The sequence below is a fragment of the Bactrocera neohumeralis genome, unplaced genomic scaffold, assembly GCF_024586455.1.
Source record: "Bactrocera neohumeralis isolate Rockhampton unplaced genomic scaffold, APGP_CSIRO_Bneo_wtdbg2-racon-allhic-juicebox.fasta_v2 cluster09, whole genome shotgun sequence".
Lineage (NCBI taxonomy): Eukaryota > Metazoa > Arthropoda > Insecta > Diptera > Tephritidae > Bactrocera > Bactrocera neohumeralis.
The window spans coordinates 21603849-21621513 of NW_026089622.1; the positions used below are offsets into that span (position 1 = coordinate 21603849).

General features: G+C 33.5%; 1 protein-coding gene and 1 pseudogene across 1 annotated transcript; both read right to left on the reverse strand.

The window, feature by feature from the left end:
• Positions 1 to 1720: 1720 nt before the first annotated feature.
• LOC126764665 (uncharacterized) lies at positions 1721 to 2551 on the reverse strand (annotated as a pseudogene).
• Positions 2552 to 9475: 6924 nt separating this feature from the next.
• On the reverse strand, positions 9476 to 11495 carry LOC126764222 (uncharacterized). Its single transcript, XM_050482022.1, has 3 exons — positions 10921 to 11495; positions 10766 to 10868; positions 9476 to 10709 (listed from the first exon to the last, which is right to left on the reverse strand). The coding sequence occupies exons 1-3, from the start codon at positions 11249 to 11251 to the stop codon at positions 10646 to 10648; spliced, it is 498 nt and encodes a 165-aa protein (XP_050337979.1). The 5' UTR covers positions 11252 to 11495; the 3' UTR covers positions 9476 to 10645.
• Positions 11496 to 17665: the final 6170 nt, after the last annotated feature.

Consider the following 17665-nt stretch of genomic DNA (forward strand, 5'->3'; position numbering starts at 1 on the left):
CCTTACTTTTAAAATTTTGATTTAAACGAAGACATTCCGCCGTATAAGTCATGATTTCAATTCTCATTCCAGCACATTTGATCTAACATACTCACTCTATACCATTAAAAAAACTATTTTATCTACTCTTAATAAGTAACATTTAAAAATTATAAACCTTAATCTAATTCTTAATTTTGGCTGTTGAAATTTTTGTTTCTGTAGCTGAGCAGCTTAAGATCGCAACATTTAAATCTCTCTTGCCTTTTATGATTCGGCTATACCGCTTGTTCGCGGATTGCGCCCCTCGCGTCGGTTGGGCGGGAGGAGGGTAATCGTTGGGTATTATTATTAAGATAAAACAGGAAAATAGTGTTTTACAGTTCATACCAGCGTAAACACCACCAACAATGTCAGCCTGGAAATCCAACGCAGGATAAGTCTTGCCAACAGGTGCTACTTCGGACTGAGTAGGCAATTGAGAAGTTAAGTACTCTCTCGACGAACAAAAAGCAAACTCTATAAGTCGCTCATATATGGTGCAGAGGCTTAGACGATGACAACAACTGATGAGTCGACGTTGCGAGTTTTCAAGAGAAAGATGGAACGATGAGCTGTACGAGATATATTTCGACATTGACATAGTTCACCGAATTAAAAGACAGTGGCTACGCTGGCTAGGTCATGTTGTCCGAATGGACGAAAACACTCCAGCTCTGAAAGTATTCGACGCAGTACACACCGGGAGAAGCAGAGGAAGACCTCCACTCCGTTGGAAGGACCAAGTGGAGAAGGACCTGGCTTCGCATGGAATATTCAATTGGCGCCACGTAGCGAAAAGAAGAAACAACTGGCGTGCTGTTGTTAACTCGGCTATGATCGCGTAAGCGGCGTCTACACCAGTAAATTAGAAGAAGATCTAAAAGTACTGTATGAAGAGTTATAAAAGTAGTTTCGTCCCACATAGCCCAATTAAAAGACCATCACATTTATATGCCAAAAGATAACCTGAAAAAGTCCTAGAGAGACTTTATTAATTAGCTAAATTTCCTCGCGTGATTGCAGCAATTGATTGCACTCATGTAAAAATAATTTCTCCAGGTAAAGAAATTCCAAAAAATACTTTTCTCAAAAACTTTTTATATGCTTTATATAGAGGTGGGGAAGATGCTACTATTTTCCGTAACTCTCGGATTCATTGTCGATTTGAGTTTGGAGAGTTTGGTTCTGGAATACTTGTTGCAGACAGTGGTTATGAAAATAACCACTTCGTGATTACGCCACAAATGCATGTAAATACGAGTGGCAAAAATCTTTTTATCGAGTCTCATATAAGAACTCGGAATTGTATCGAGCGGTCATATGGAGTCTGGAAGCGTAGGTTTCCAGTATTATCACTGGGCTTGGACTTGCACCTAGAAAAAACCCAAAGCAGTATTACACAACATCTGCTGCAATAATCGCGATATAGTGGCTCCGCCACTTTCAAATGAAATTGAAGATGTTGTAAATAATATGATTAATATACCCAAAATGGCACTGCTGAAAGTCATGTAATGTTACCAGAAAATGTTTATTAGGTAATTACTTCAGTTTATTGTAGTTTAATAAATGCGTTTATAATTTTACATATATTTATTTTTTATTTCACCCTTCCAGCTCCTTTTTCTTTCGTTCCAAATCTATTGCTAAAATTTTCATTTCCAATTATTTTTCTTTCATCAACTTCGTTGATAAGTTGTTACTTTCTTCTAATAGCTTCATTCTTTGTTCGTGCTCTTCCGTCATTTTGCTTTCTTCTGCTAATTTTGCGTTTTTCCATTTTTTTTTCTTCAAATTTTAGTTTTGAATTTTTTGGTGTTTTCAACTTGCTGGGATCATATTTGTTCCAAAGTTGGTTTGATCCAACGTTTAATGTAACGTTGTCAGATTCTAAAAGATAGATTCATTTGTAACGGTTCTGGTATTTTTATACTTTAATATTCTTTACCATTTATTCCTTTATAATGTTCGAAATCCACTATGCTTTCTATTGTATCTTCCTGCAATATCACGGACTCTATTTTAGAGAATTGATAAAATCATACATTTGAAATATCATTGAAATAAAATCAAGTGTATAAACTCACCATCAATATTTACGGCAATTACATCATTGTCATAGACACTCTGCATGCCACTCACTTGCTTCTCATGCAACACAGTCAAAAGCTTTTTATCAAACTCAGTTAGCGATTTCTTTGATGGTGGTCCTCTTCCAGTTAAATAAAGAGATATTTTATCCTCTGCAATTCTCTTATACCTCTCTTTTCAGATTGAGATACTTTTTCTTCAATATTCTTGCACTGCGATGGCAGCCAGATTTACACTGTGAATTGAAATCATATTCGATACGCTTCCATGCGACATCTTTCTTAGCGTTTGTGCAAGTGCCCGTCCGCTTGCATTCGATGGACAGCTTTATATTTTTCCACCAGTTCCAATAGGTGCCCCGACTCGCTAGCGGTGAAATTCGGTGTTCTTTTCTGGTTTTAATCCATTTACGACATAACTTTCCCTCCAAATTTATACGTTAATAATAATTAAAATATTTAAATCATATGTTTATGGATGGCATTTGTAAAACATATGTTGCCCACAACGTTGCCATATATCATAATAAAATTTTATAGAAGTTAAGCATTGACTGTGAAACACAAACGACTACTCAGTTGCAAAAATGCTTAACTAAGATTTCATTTAGGCACAACTTAAGTATGGACTGTGAAACCGGACATAAAGACATTATTCGTGTAAAGTAAAAGAATTGGAATTTAAAATTGTGCTATATAGGAAGTAGGCGTGGTTATTGTTCGATTTCACTCATAATCACAGAGTGATGTAGGATTATAAAAAGAATGCCACGTTCCAAATTTTGTCTGAAACGGTTGATCAACTTGTGAACATCAACTAATATGAATTGAAAGATTGCTCAAACTCGGTTCTATATTTCTCTCCGCGTAGTTCATATATGTATCTGTCCTATTTTATTGAATATAGAAAAAATTGCAATCATGTCAATCGGTCGCTCCGTTTCATAACGGGGCATCTCGACAGGATAGAATTTATAGATAGAATACTAACTGTCAAACATATTGCTATTGCCATTGCCAAATCTGTATGTGGGCATTTGCTATCATAATATAATCATTTGCGCAATAGTGTAGGGTAGGTAGGTTCGAGCTGATGTAGCGAATGCTTTGAGCTCTTGAATATTTTATTTTATCACTTGCGAAATGACGTCGGGTAGGTAGCTGATGTAGGGCACGTTTTGAGCTTTTGAACTCCTTAAATCTTTTATGTGGAAAATAAAAAAAGGATCTTTATCCTTTCTTAGAAATCTATTTCTGGGAAAAATAAGATGATAAGAAAAGGAGAAAGATCCTTTTTTACAAATGTATTTCTAGGAAAAATAAGAATTCACATTTTTGGACTACTATATAATAATTGTGCTAAAGCATTCCTATATAAACAATGTAATATTTATTTTATATTCATTTGTGGTTTTGCGCGCAATAGATGAGCATTACTTACGCCTCCTTTACACTACTCGCGAAGTTAAACATATTTCTCAAAGCAAAACAATGTCGGAAGTAAAAAAGAAGAGACGGCAATACTGTGCGGAATACATTAAATTCGGATTCATTGAAAATCCCACAAACCCATCCTCGCCTTTGTGTCTTCTATGTCAAAAAACATTTTCGAATGAAGCAATGAAGCCTTCAAGACTGCAAGATAATTTGAATAAAATGCATCCAGATAGGAGAGACAAGAATGTACATAGCATATTTTCAAGACTTAGAGAAGAAGCATAATACTCAGCCAAGTAAAACAAAAAACGTCGTTGCTGCTTTCGCAGCCAAACTGCTTCTACACAAAAAGAATCTGGGCAGACGTGAGTTTCACAATTTTCCGAATTTATCAGTATCATGCAGTAACGACGAATTGTTTGCCTACTGCCAACATTTGGAAAACCTCCATATTGACTTCACCGAACGATACCAGGACATTTTGAACTTGGAAATACCAGACTGGGTGTTGGATCCGTTTTCAAATGTCAACACAGCAATGTCACCTCAGCTGGAAGAAAAACTTATAGAATTGAAAACAAACGAGGAAAAAAAAATCAAGTTCAAAAATGGTTACCAAGAATTTTGGCTACATAAACCGATCTCGCAATTGTACCCTGGATTGTGGTCAATCGTTCAACGATTCTTGATAGCATTCCCATCGTCATATTTATGTGAACGTGGATTTAGTGCTGTGACAACACTGCTTACTAAAAATAGAAATCGTTTGCTTGTTACCGAGCGTGGCGACTTGCGACTGTTCTTGAGTAAATTGGAACCTGATATTAACAACCGTATTAAATGGCCTCAGATTCATCCTTCATATTAGTTTTTATATATAGATCGATTATTTTAGTTTTATTTTTAATAAAAGATTCTCTGTTTTAATACTATAAAGTTGTGTTTCAATAATCATTCTTATTGGCAGGTGGAGACCTAAGCGCCTTTGTATGTTACCTACTGCGCTTAGGTTTCAAGTTGCTGGTTATAGTAAAAGTTTCGTTTAGAATTCTCCGTTAATATACATATATAGGTCACAATAATTAATTTGAAGTTATAGTGGTTTTTAAATAGGTGAAAAAATGGGGGCGCTAAAAAAATATTTATTCTCAAAATGGGCGGTAGACAAAATAAGTTTGGGAACCACTGCTCTAAATGCTTCATGTTGGTCTTCGTATACCTGTCATTCCGTTTGAGTTCTGCAAATTAAATTTGGACTCATCTGAAAACAATATCGACTTCCATTGCTCTTCAGACCAATTTATGTGCAGTTTCGCAAATCCCAAAGGTGCTAACCGTTTTTTTTTGGAAATATAAGATTTTTTCACAGCGCGGAAGCTAAAAAGACCAATATCAACGGCGCGCCGTTGTATTGTACGCGTACTCTCTCTTAGTTGTCAGCTATCTGCAACATTGTTTGTTGATATCTGGGGATATTTTATAAACTCGCGCACTATTCGCAAGTCATACTTTACCGAATTGACTCTGGGACGTCCTCCAATATTAAGTTTTTAACGGTTCCTTCAGCTTTGTTCTTGCGTAAAATAGCAAAAACAGTTTTTTTCCCCAGATAATAATTTTTGTAAAGCTTCTTTTCCGCACATCTTTTGTGAATTTGCTTACAATTAATAATTTAAGTTCAGTTGAATGTGTTTTGTCTACTATTTTTATCAAAAATAATTTTTTAGTAGCATTATTCGGGAAAACTTTAAATATTTCACAACACACTCTTTCTCATTAATATAAACAACTCGAATAAGTGTGATCTACGTTTTATAGTGATTATAATTATTTTTAGTACCTGTAAAATTCTTTTCCCGCCAGATAACGGTAAATTAATTCATTGGAAGTGTTTATTTCGATATCCAAAGTGTTAGTCCAATGAGTTATGTGGCACGATTTTTTTCTTTTTTCCCTTCTATTATAATTTATAAAATTTAACTTAAAAGCTAAAAAATAAAATCGCATTGTTATGAGAGACACAGTGGTAATACAGACAATTACATTAAGATAACTCACGTATTGACCGATATGTCCGGTATTTTTTTAGGGACTAAGGGAATTATTAAGATTAGGCGCCCGTCGCCCCGGGCGCAACGTCTTGGGGCGGCAAAATGGTATTTAAAAACTCCAATTCGGGCAAAAATTCCTGCAAATTGTGTCAAAAGTGTACAAGATATAGGGCGAAAATGTGTTTTTTCTATGGCTTTTAAGAAGATGTCTTGTAAATTTACTATCAATTTCCTCAAAAACCGTATTGTGAGAATTGGAACTTCAGAATTTGCGTGGATTCTAGTTCCTAAATTTTATATACTTAATATCGAAGGTATTTTGTAAAAATTCACTTTTGTTCGAACCACCTCATGAAACTTGTAGGTAGATAGATAAAGAGGGGTGGCAGAACATCCTCGGCCCCGGGCGCCCGAAGTTGTAGCTCCGCCACTGACTGGTAAGCACTGTTTTTGTCACATGAACTTTGTTATGATTTTTATTTATGTTGGTGTACACTCATTAAAAATATATAACAGTTTTGTTTCTATCACTTCCAGTTTTCTTGTGACAGCTACATATTCATTTCTGACCTCATATACGTTTCTTTGTTTACATAACTGCATTTAGTCGACTGTGTAACTATTGTGTTTGCTAAATTACATTTGATTTACATTAGTTAGATCGTAAATATGCCATGAAAGACAAATCCTGAGTTCCGCATAAATGTTGTTTAACGTGTGCGAGGCTCCTTTTGGGTTGGGCTAAACAAGAACCTAGACATTTGTCATTTACTATACCAATGATTTGGAAGGAACCAAAGGATCAAGTAAGTGATTGTTATTTTTGTTTGACTCAAACAAAAGGTATTACTACCAAATCCAAACACACTATCCAGTATCCAAACTTGTCTTGGGCCAAGACACCCATCCTACATAGTGCCGAACTGCCTGTGCCGATGCCTCCAAATCGATCAAAAAGTGAGAATTCTAATCCGAAAGATGGACATGGATTTTTATATCGAAAATATATGTAAATTCTCTCCCCGAGACGAAAATCAAAAAAGGAATATTTGTAGGCCCACAAATACGGCAATTGATGAAGGATAAGAGCTTTGAAGAAAAACTGAATGATCAGGAAAAATTCGACTGGAAATGTTTTGTGAATGTTGTTCAAAATTTTCTAGGTAACCATAAAGCGGAAAATTACAAAGATTTAATAAATGAACATATGATATGATTTAAAGCTTTGCAATATGTCTTTAAAAACACATATCCTGGACTCTCATAAGGAAATAATTCTCTAATATAATAAACAAATTCATAAAGATCTTAATATTATGGTAAATGGTAAAAAAGGAAATAGAGGACAGAAGAATGTGATATATTTCTAAACTTCGCGAACATCAAAACCCGTGGGCTAATGCCTTGCTAAATTCCTGCAATCAAACTCGTTTAAAAAGAAGTGATCTACCAGCTTAACACGGAGTAACGTTCTACCTAAACAGCTCAACCACATTCTTGAGCTTTTTTAGATTTAAATAGATTTAAGGTTTGAATACTTATTGTTAGGCTTTACCAAGCAGATCCATTAAATAAAGAAATATTGAAAAAAAACAAGTAAGAAAGGGCTTAGTTCGGGTGCAACCGAACATAAAATACTCTTGCAACTTAGAAGAATCAAAGCCAGGGAAAGACTTTATAGTGTAAAATGTCAACCTCAGGATCGAAATCCAAGGAATTTAATATATATGTACATATAATATATATAACTCATATCCTTACGGACACATAAGGTTTGTTAGAAAAGCGGAAAGCACTATTTGTAGTATATGGCAGTTGGGGTAGTATTGACTAGATTTTATCTATTTTCCCAATACCAGATACTAGTAGCAAGACACATACTTAAAAGCCAATCATATAAAGTAAAGTCAGCCAGATGTTCGAAAATCCTAATATTAGTTATATGGGGCTAAGTCAAGTTTTCGCTCAAATTTATCTATTTTAGGCACACATATCTTTGGGAATCTCTGTTATGAGTAAAACACGGTATGTAATTTTTATTGAGATAACTCAAATATTGGCCAATATATCCAGCATAAAGCCACCTGGAAGTTCGAAAATCCTTATATTAGGTAGATGGGGGCTCAAGGAAGTATTGACCTTATTCAAGCATGACCTTAGTTTAACATACACACATACCATTGTCAGAGTTTCAACTATATATGTAAGACATTGACCGATATTTTCAATCAGAAGTCAACTATATCATTCGTGCAAAATTTAATTCCGTTATATTAATTGCTTATTGGTTTTTACGTATAAAATTTTATTTTATTTTATTTTAACATACAGACATACCATTGTGAGAGTTTCAATTATATATCTTACATTTTGACCGATATTTTATAAAAGTCAACTATAGGTACTGGGGTCCACATATTCGGTACCTAGGTTCTTGAACAGTTTTTATTGGACTTGAACAATGTTTGATCACAGGTGGCATACACTGAAGGCATTATTCGTGCAAAGTTTAATTCCGTTATATTAATTGCTTATTGGTTTTTACAATGTGACATAGAAACATGAAAAAAATACCACATATCAAATTTTGTCGAAATCGGTCAGTCGGGTCCCGAGATATGGGATTTCACTAAAAAGTAAGCGGTAACACGCCTATCGTTCAATTTTTACCACGGTCCCTATAAAGCTTTGTGATTACATCCCGTCGGAAAATTTTTGCGTATCTTTTTTATATAACGCCATATCTATCTCGTTTCCCTGCCAACCACGGTTACCCCCCTGCCAACCACGGCTACCCGCTTGTGACAAATATTCCAATATAACTACACATATTTTCTCTATACGCTAACACCAACGCACATTTTCGGGTTATTTTTTGTTTACCTAACTGCGATGAAAAAAAGTTCATTTCTTGATTTATTTGAATGAGTGCGAAGGAGAAAACATAATTGTTAATAGTGACAATAGAAAATCCCAAAAAGGGTAATAAAAAAAACGATTGAAAGTCGCCTGTCGTTCGTGATCGTACCATCGTAAAGGAGGCTCATACAACACGAAGGTAAATGAATTTTATATGATTTTTTAACAATATTTTGAAACTAGTTACTTCATTAATTTTTATAGCATTGGACTTCAGAACTGAATTGGAAGTAGCAGCAGCAGCTATATCATCAGAAGCGGCAAATATTAATTGTTAAGTAAGTATGTGAAAAAAGTGTGTGTACTTTGAAATTGGACTGCGCAGTCCATTATAATACGCAAAAATAAATACATACATATGTACATATGTATTTTATGCGTTTAAGGCGGCCTGCACAATCCAATATAATATGTGAAAACAAATGATCAAATAATATTTATCTTTTCTTTCAGATGTTATTATTATTTTTATTTAATTATTCTTTCTTTTCAGATTTTGTCACTATTTTTATTTAATTAATCTTTGCTTTCAGAGTAAATTCTATTTGTATTTAATATATTTTATTCTTTCAGATAATATTAATCTTTTTTTTCAGATATTATTATCATTTTATACAATTAATCTTTCTTTTTCTTTTAGATATTACTAATTCATATTATTTGTTTTCAGGTATTAATAACCTTTATTTTATTTCAGGTATTTGTCTTTTATAATCTTTTTCCACTCTTTTATTTTCAGGTTTTAATAACCTTTATTTTATTTCAGATATTTGTCTTTTATTATCTTTTTAGATATTAATTATTTTTTTAAATTAAAAATTTTTTAAATTAAATATATTTTTATTTATATATAAATTATAACAAATTTTATGTAAAAATGTAAGAAATAAAATAATATAAAAATTTTACAAATTAAAAAGTTTTATTTGAAATTTTAAGAAATTTTTAAAGTAGGAATCAAAAAATGCAACTATGCATCAGCTGTTTAAAATGCAACCCTGCATCAGTCATCAATTGGGGATATTAGAGCAGGACAGATATATTTTTTATATAACACTGCTGAATGAGCGCAACAAAGATGTATGATCACATGTATACGTACGTGTGTGGGTAGAATATTCGCTCGGCCTATGGCAAACTGCACATGTTTACCCGCATGTTTACCCACATGCTTACCCATTGATTATCTGGTTTTTTACCCGCTCATGGTTGGCAGGGTTAGTTTTAGGTGATACGTACAATCGTAAGGTGAACAAAACCGTAACACTCTGTAGCAACTGGTTGCAAGAGTATAAAAAGAGAAACTTCTACGGAACATGGCAAGAAAAGTAAAATGGTTCATTTTCAAATTATCGGACTCAATTTTATAATATATTTTGTATGAAGAAATGCTAAATGGATGATCGGCAAATAATTATTTATTTTTATGTAAAATTTGTTTGTATTTTTACTGAGTTCAATTTTTCCATTTTTTGTAAATAGTAGCAAATTAAGAACTACAATTCACAACATGTTGCTTCAGAGTATAATAGTTTTGTTTATCTAACTGTTGTGTGTATTACATAAAATTAATCAAGTTTGATAAAGGGTTGTGTATATATAAATAATCAAGATGATGATGATGTTGAAACGAGTTCAAATACGGGGATTATCTGTTCGGCTGTGTATGCTATAACTTGAGTAAAATGGAGATTTCTTAACGCAACTTGGTACAGCTGGATGTAATCGCACAATTGCCACGCCCACAGAATGCCAATAATCGAATAATCTACTTTTCATTAATTTCATCATTTTCCTCATTTAAAAAGTTGTGCAAAACGCAGCACGCTTTTATGACGATTTTCGTGTTGGCCATGTGGTTATCCAAACCTATTCCAACCCGTCTAAACCTTCCCTTTAAATGACCGAAAGCATTCTCCACTACTCTTCGGCATTTCGATAGTACATAGTTGAATTTTTTTTTATCCAAAGATTGGTTTACACAAAATGGATACGGTTTCATCAAATGTTCATCAAATTTGAACGCAGAGTCGCCCAACAAAACGACTGGAACATTAACTGACGATATTTGTTTACTCATGTCTTTACAAAAGTAGATTGTGCCAACTCGATTTTTAAAGATGATCTCTAAAATATTGAAGAGTCATTACAACGGCCTGGACTACCAACGTTGATGTATATAAAGCGACATCTATAACATTAAAGAAATACATTAGGTGTTTAAACGAGCTTCATGAAAAAACTTACCTTGTAGATACTAAAGCCAAAAGAACTGTGGAATACCAGCCTTTGTAATTGTAGTAGTCAACAGCATCTTCTGCAGCTGGGCGAACTTCTATATGACAACCATCTAAAACTTAAAAATATATAAAAACTCAAATGTAAAAAATTTAACTTATTACCTATAGCTGCTAACACTTGAGGGAAACCCAATGACTCAAAACCATTTAAAAAATTCTCGCGCAATTGAATTTCGTTCATTGGGAATTTCTTCAAATACAAAGGCCACAAACAACGCCAGACTTCATGACAGAAATCAATTAGAATGGAGCAGACAGTGCTTTTACCAATTCCGAACATATTTCCAATTGTTCGGTATTCTGCTGAAGAGCCAAGAGCATATAAAGCAATAGCAATGCGTTTCTCTAATGGAATTGCTTTGCGGTAGTTAGTGTTTTTCTTCTCCAAACCTTTCAACATAATGCACAATTTAATAAAAGAATTGCGCTTCATTCGGAAGTTGTTTAAAAAACGCAACTGAATTAACCTGGCAGTCGACTTCCCAAAACATTTGGCCACGAGTCTGAATTATATACACATTATAATTAAACGAAGTTATAATACCAATATTTATATACATATGTACTTGCCTTTATCCAAATAGACCTTGTTGAATTTGCTCCATATAGACTACACATTTTTAGTGCTACGTGTTCATACAGCAAACATTTCATTGCTAAGCGGTTAGAATCAAACAATTCCCAAATTATTTCCATGAGCGGAGATAAAATTAAAATATTAGAAAAAAGAAGACAATTTTTATAACAAGGTACGACATTACAATGTTTTCCTTTAATAAATATGATGTTTATGGCTGAATGTCAAAAACATCTGATTTATAAATCACGAACGGCAGTAAGAACACTGTTGGGTTATGAAATGCTTAAATGTAATCTAATCTTTTAAATTTTCGGTCTGAACATGGTATAAGATCGCTAGTTATAGCCAACCTTTAGGTTTTGCAAAATAATTAGGCATGAAAATCTGTAACATTATTGTGTATGCAAATTAGTTTTGGGTGAGAATTATGCTTGCACTAAGTACGTTTATGGGGAGTTGAATTGTTGCATATTTGCTGGCGCAGGTTGGTTAATGGTTCGAGTTTTTTTGTTATAATTTGAATTATTTTTTTATTTTACGTAATTCATTATTTATTAAAATACTAAATTTTCTTAATACTTATCTGTACTTAAATAAAAACTAATCAGCAAAATTTGAGAGAAAAATCAAGACAACCTACATAAAATTAAGCACAATTTTTTTTGCAAATTGCATCGATTCTACATTATCCGAAGGAACTTCGTTCCTACCTGGTGTCATACGACATCACATTTCTTTTTTGTTTTAAATGATCAATTGTCATTACAAATGACATAACAGAGCTATTTTATGCTTTTATTTGTAAAATAACGTCAGGTTTGTTAGACCTTCGAACAATTTTACATTTGACTTATTAGTGGCATCACTCTTCTCTACTGTCAACTCTACTGTCGTCGGCAAATACACAAATATATTGAAGTTAGCGAGAGCGACAGATGATGGCCTGCAGTCGTGTAGTCGTGCAGCTGTCTAAATAACTGTGTCCATAAGAACGTGCGTATTTTAATATTTGACAGATGTCGCTTGCAGTCTGTCGCGCTGTATGTGTTCAGCTCTTCTGTCATTCTATAAGCTTTCGCCTGCTTATGTATGGGTGAAAATGATGGAATTTGTTACTTGTAGGTTTCTAAAATGTTTTGAAGAACGAATGCAAAATGGATTTGTATGTCGTGTATGGCGAAACGATTTCATACAGATCGAATGCACATGCAGAGATAAAGAGATGTTTAACTCGAGCGATGGCCAATTGCTAAACGTCAAAACCTACTCAACTTTGACAGCTAATCGAGTTCAGTAGGTTTTGACGTTTATCAATTGGAAACGAGCGATGGCCAGATTGAAATCATACCAAAAAATGTGAAAACGGAGGGATTTGTTCATCATTCAAGATCACTTATAAAAAATGTAAAACAATGAAAATTAAATAAATTTGTGAAATTTAAAGATATTTGAAGAAACGTTTTGTAATTTGAAGCATCATAGTTTTATTTTGAATGGAAAATGATTAAAAACATTTAATGATTGAGAGCTAACAAGCTTAAATCCCATTATTGGGTATTGAAAGGGCAAAAGTCAGTTGTTATAATAGTCTTTAAAAAGATTTAAATAGTTTCCCATACAATAAATAACCACTATTTAGTAATTTTTATTCGTACTAAATGTTGGGTATTGGGTTTATAAATGCCCAAAAATTGTTATTTTGTTCAATCTGGCCATAATGGAAAATGTTATAAAAAACGCTAATTTTGAGGCGCTCTCACGCTGGAATAAGTTTAACATCCCTTTATTCCTGGCACATGTGTGCCTTGTATGGCCACTTCAAGCAAACGAACAAGCAATAGAACAAGCTATTTTTTTCAACACCGTCTCTGGCGCGGTCAATGGAACTTTGTCTTAAGACAAAGCGAACTCTAAGCAAATCTAAATAACTACAAGTATTTAGTGTATTTTCGAAAATAAAATAAGAAAAAACATTAACTTCGCTTGCACTTGCAGGGTATTAAAGTAGCAAAAGAATTCGAAAGCAGTGACAAAATTATTATAATTATGGTGAATAAAAATTTTGTGAAACTATTTGTGTACAGGTGGTCATGTGAATTTGCTGAATAGCCAGAAGTTATACGAAGGTAAATCAGGCGAATGCGGTGGTTGCGGCACGACATTAGTTGAAAATGTGGCGAAATGATTAAGAATAACCAATGCAGTATGAGATGGTGCATTATCGCACTTCTTTGTTTAATAAATTCAGACAAAATGACGCGTATCTCAAAAATTAATGAACATTTTGACGTGAAATTTAGCATAGATGTTACTAACAGTACTACCAACTTACAGAAAAAAACTAACCGATTCGAAAACACGCGAAGTATAAATTCAAAAATCACCTTTCTATTTGTTCACAGCAGTATTTCATAAAGTCACAGGAGAATATATAATCTAATACGTTCGAAACTAATAAATCAAATAAAATAGACGCTATCCGAACCAAAGTATGAGAGAAGAACGCATTCAAACTTCCAAACTATAATAATAGATTCATAATAATCAAAATAGGTCCAAATCACACATGAGTCAAAGTGCTAGACGTAGTCGAACCGCGTCTTCAAGAAGTTATTAGTCCAGGGAGGTAGGTAATATACAGAAGGATGTAAATTGTACCAAAACGCCTCCTCCTACAAATTGCCCTTAATAACTGCAACAATTGGCGGTCAAGAAATCATATGCCTCATAGCTATCAGATACAAGTTTAAATAAACCAAATTTTTCGATAAATATTTTCCTAAACAAAAGCTTTCAACACCTTTTTGTTACAGAACTACATATAAATGATATCAATCAAGTGACGCTAAAATTTTTACTCCCATACCTGAGGAATTTAATGCTGCAGGTATCTTATCGTGGGAAGTAATTGACATTGGTGGCAAAAAGTATGAAGCTAAAATTTGCCAACATTTTCTTATACCCCTTAGAGGTAAGATTGAAGTAGAGGTACGATTGAAGTAGAGGATAGATTTTTTAATATATTAGGAAATATAATAAATTTTGAAAGAGTTGGTGCGTAAAAAAAGCACGATATTTGAGCAATTAATTCAGGGTCATGGAAAATTTACCATGCGATTCTGTGTTGTGATACAGTCTCAAATTTCTAAATTTGAGATTTTAAGTTAGAGACAATTTTTGAGACTTGAGACGATTTTGCTATTCTGTAAATGACAATCACAAAATCTATTACATTTCATTATTCAGAGATGTTTTTACACTTGAATAAAAATAAATATGTCGATAACAAATAAAAAAAGTATGTGTTGACTTTATTTCATCATATTTACGAAATGTATCTAACACTGATTTATTTTTAACATTTTCGTGTTTGAGTTGCTTAAAAAATATAAAAAAACGACAATCGATTTATATCCATGATGATCTCTATTCAGTAAATTCAAAATGCAAGCGTTCTTTTCTTTTGTGACCTGATAACTATCAGGTCTCAAATTTGTATCAATATTTTGAGACTAACCCTAGAGACTGTTTAGTGAATAGTAACTAGTCACAAATTGAGACTCTACCTCAAAATGTCTCAAATAGAGACTAGAGACTGGTTACAGGATCCCGCTATTAGTCTTAAAACGTTTAAATCCCGAAGAAATTCAATTAAATAGTTTAAAAAATGTACTGCAAGCGTATAATGAACTAGTTTTCAAATCAGTAGATAACCTTTCGTTTACACACGAAATTAAACATCAGTTTATACGACGGATGATAGATCCATCTATTCAAAGTTTTTCAGATATCCATTTTCATAGTCCATGAATTGAAAATTCAGAAACAAACAAAAGAAATGTTTGAACATTATTTATTTAGATGGCATGATGATATTTAGCATCTTTTTGTCAAAAACATAAAAAATATTGATGAAATATTTAAAAGATTAAAACAATCAAAATTGAAAATAAGACTAAATAAATGTAATTAAAAAAAAACAAGTAAGGAAGAGCTAAGTTCGGGTGTCACCGAACATTTTATACTCTCGCATCCTAAAGTGATAATCGAGATTTCATTATCCGTCATTTACATATTTTTCAAATACCGTATTTGTGTAAAGTTTTATTCCGCTATCATCATTGGTTCCTAATGTATACATATATTATACAGAGAAGGCATCAGATGGAATTCAAAATAGCGTTATATTGGAAGAAGGCGTGGTTGTGAACCGATTTCACTCATATTTTGTACATGTCATCAGGGTGTTAAGAAAATATTAAATACCGAATTTCATTTAAATTGGTTGAGTAGTTCCTGAGATATGGTTTTTGGTCCATTAGTAGGCGACGCCACGCCCATTTTCAATTTTAATAAAAAGCTTGGGTACAGCTTCCTTCTGCCATTTCTTCCGTAAAATTTAGTGTTTCTGACGTTTTTTGTTAGTCGGTTAACGCATTTTTAGTGATTTTCAACATAACCTTTGTATGGGAGGTGGGCGTGGTTATTATCTGATTTCTTCCAGTTTTGAACTGTGTATGGAAATGCCTGAAGGAAACGACTCTATAGAGTTTGGTTGACATAGCTATAAAAGTTTCCGAGATATGTACAAAAAGCTTAGTAGGGGGCGGGGCCACGCCCACTTTTCCAAAAAAATTACGTCCAAATATGCCCCTCCTTAATGCGATCTATTGTGCTAAATTTCATTTTAATATCTTTATTTATGGCTTAGTTATGACACTTTATAGGTTTTCGGTTTTCGCCATTTTGTGGGCGATGAGCCGATTTTGCCCATCTTCGAGCTTGACCTTCCTATGGTGCCAAGAAATACGTGTAGCAAGTTTCATCGTGATATCTCAATTTTTACTCAAGTTACAGCTTGCACGGACGGACGGACAGACAGACATCCGGATTTCAACTCTACTCGTCACCCTGATCACTTTGTAGATAACCCTATATCTGACTCTTTTAGTTTTAGGACTTACAATAAACCGTTATGTGAACAAAACTATAATAATCTCCTTAGCGACTTTGTTGCGTGAGTATAAAAACAGAAACTACAACCTCTGAAGGCATAAAACCAAACCCTAATAAGATTCAAGTTTAATCTAACATTCTCCTACAACTTGTAAGAATAAAATCCCGGAAAATTCTTTTAGGTGCTTGTCAATTTAGTTCCATCTTAACCCACCTGAACGATTTAAAAGACGGAAACCATTTTATGGGGTAAATTAGGACAGAAAAAGGGACGAGCCTCAATATAGCTTTTTAGAATAACGAAACTCATTATAAGTAATATAAGTATTTTAGTCGGTCGAAACATTTACTTGATTTTTTTTTATTTTAACCAATACAACATATAATTAACATATCACTGACTAATAAAATATTCCCATACAATCACCTTTTATATTGATTAAACTCAGCCGCATGTTCGAAAATCGTAATATTAGTTATTTCGGGTCAACTTTTCACCAACTACTATAGGTACTGAGATACCTTTCGGTACCTAAAGGCTATAATAGTTTGGGCTAGATATGGCATAACTTAGAAGACTTAATGGCACAAAGTGTTTTCCTGCAATACTAATTGTTTTTAATTTGAATACCGGAAAATTTTTATTTATTTATTTATTTATAATAATTCATATAACAAAAAGAGTTTTATTATATAAATACATAAACGCAGCACTGGCTACGAGGCCTTCAGCCGTCTTGAAATTATAACTAGGTGAAAAATTCTAATTGCTAAGGGTTAGTAAAGATGTAAGTTGCTTAAATATATTTTAACAAATCGTTGGTTTTTAAGAATCTATATACAATCATCACGTTTTTTTCTGAAGGTTCACTTAGTAGTTTTATGAGATCAATGTTGCCAGAGTTGTGGGCTGTTGGGTGAAGCATCGGACAGAGTGTGAGTAAGTGTTTGATAGTAGCGGTGTCATCGCAAAGGGGGCAAATGGATGGGCTTTTACCCAATAGTAAGTGGGCGTGTGTTATGATAGTGTGTCCAATCCTTAATCGAGTATATGTCTTCATTGCGCTAGTTGGAACTGTTGACGAGTAGATTATACGATTTCTGGCTGGGTTTATGACCGCGTAGTGATGTTTAAATGTTTTCCATTCGCTTGCGTTTTTTTGATGCCTTTTGTGCTTAATAAGGTTAAGAATGTCTTGCTTGGATGAGACGTAGTATGTTAAGGCAGGAGTCCTGGCTACATTTTTCGCAGCGAGATTCTGCAAAGTGGTTGCCTGTAATACCAGCATGGCCAGGCATCCACATTACTTG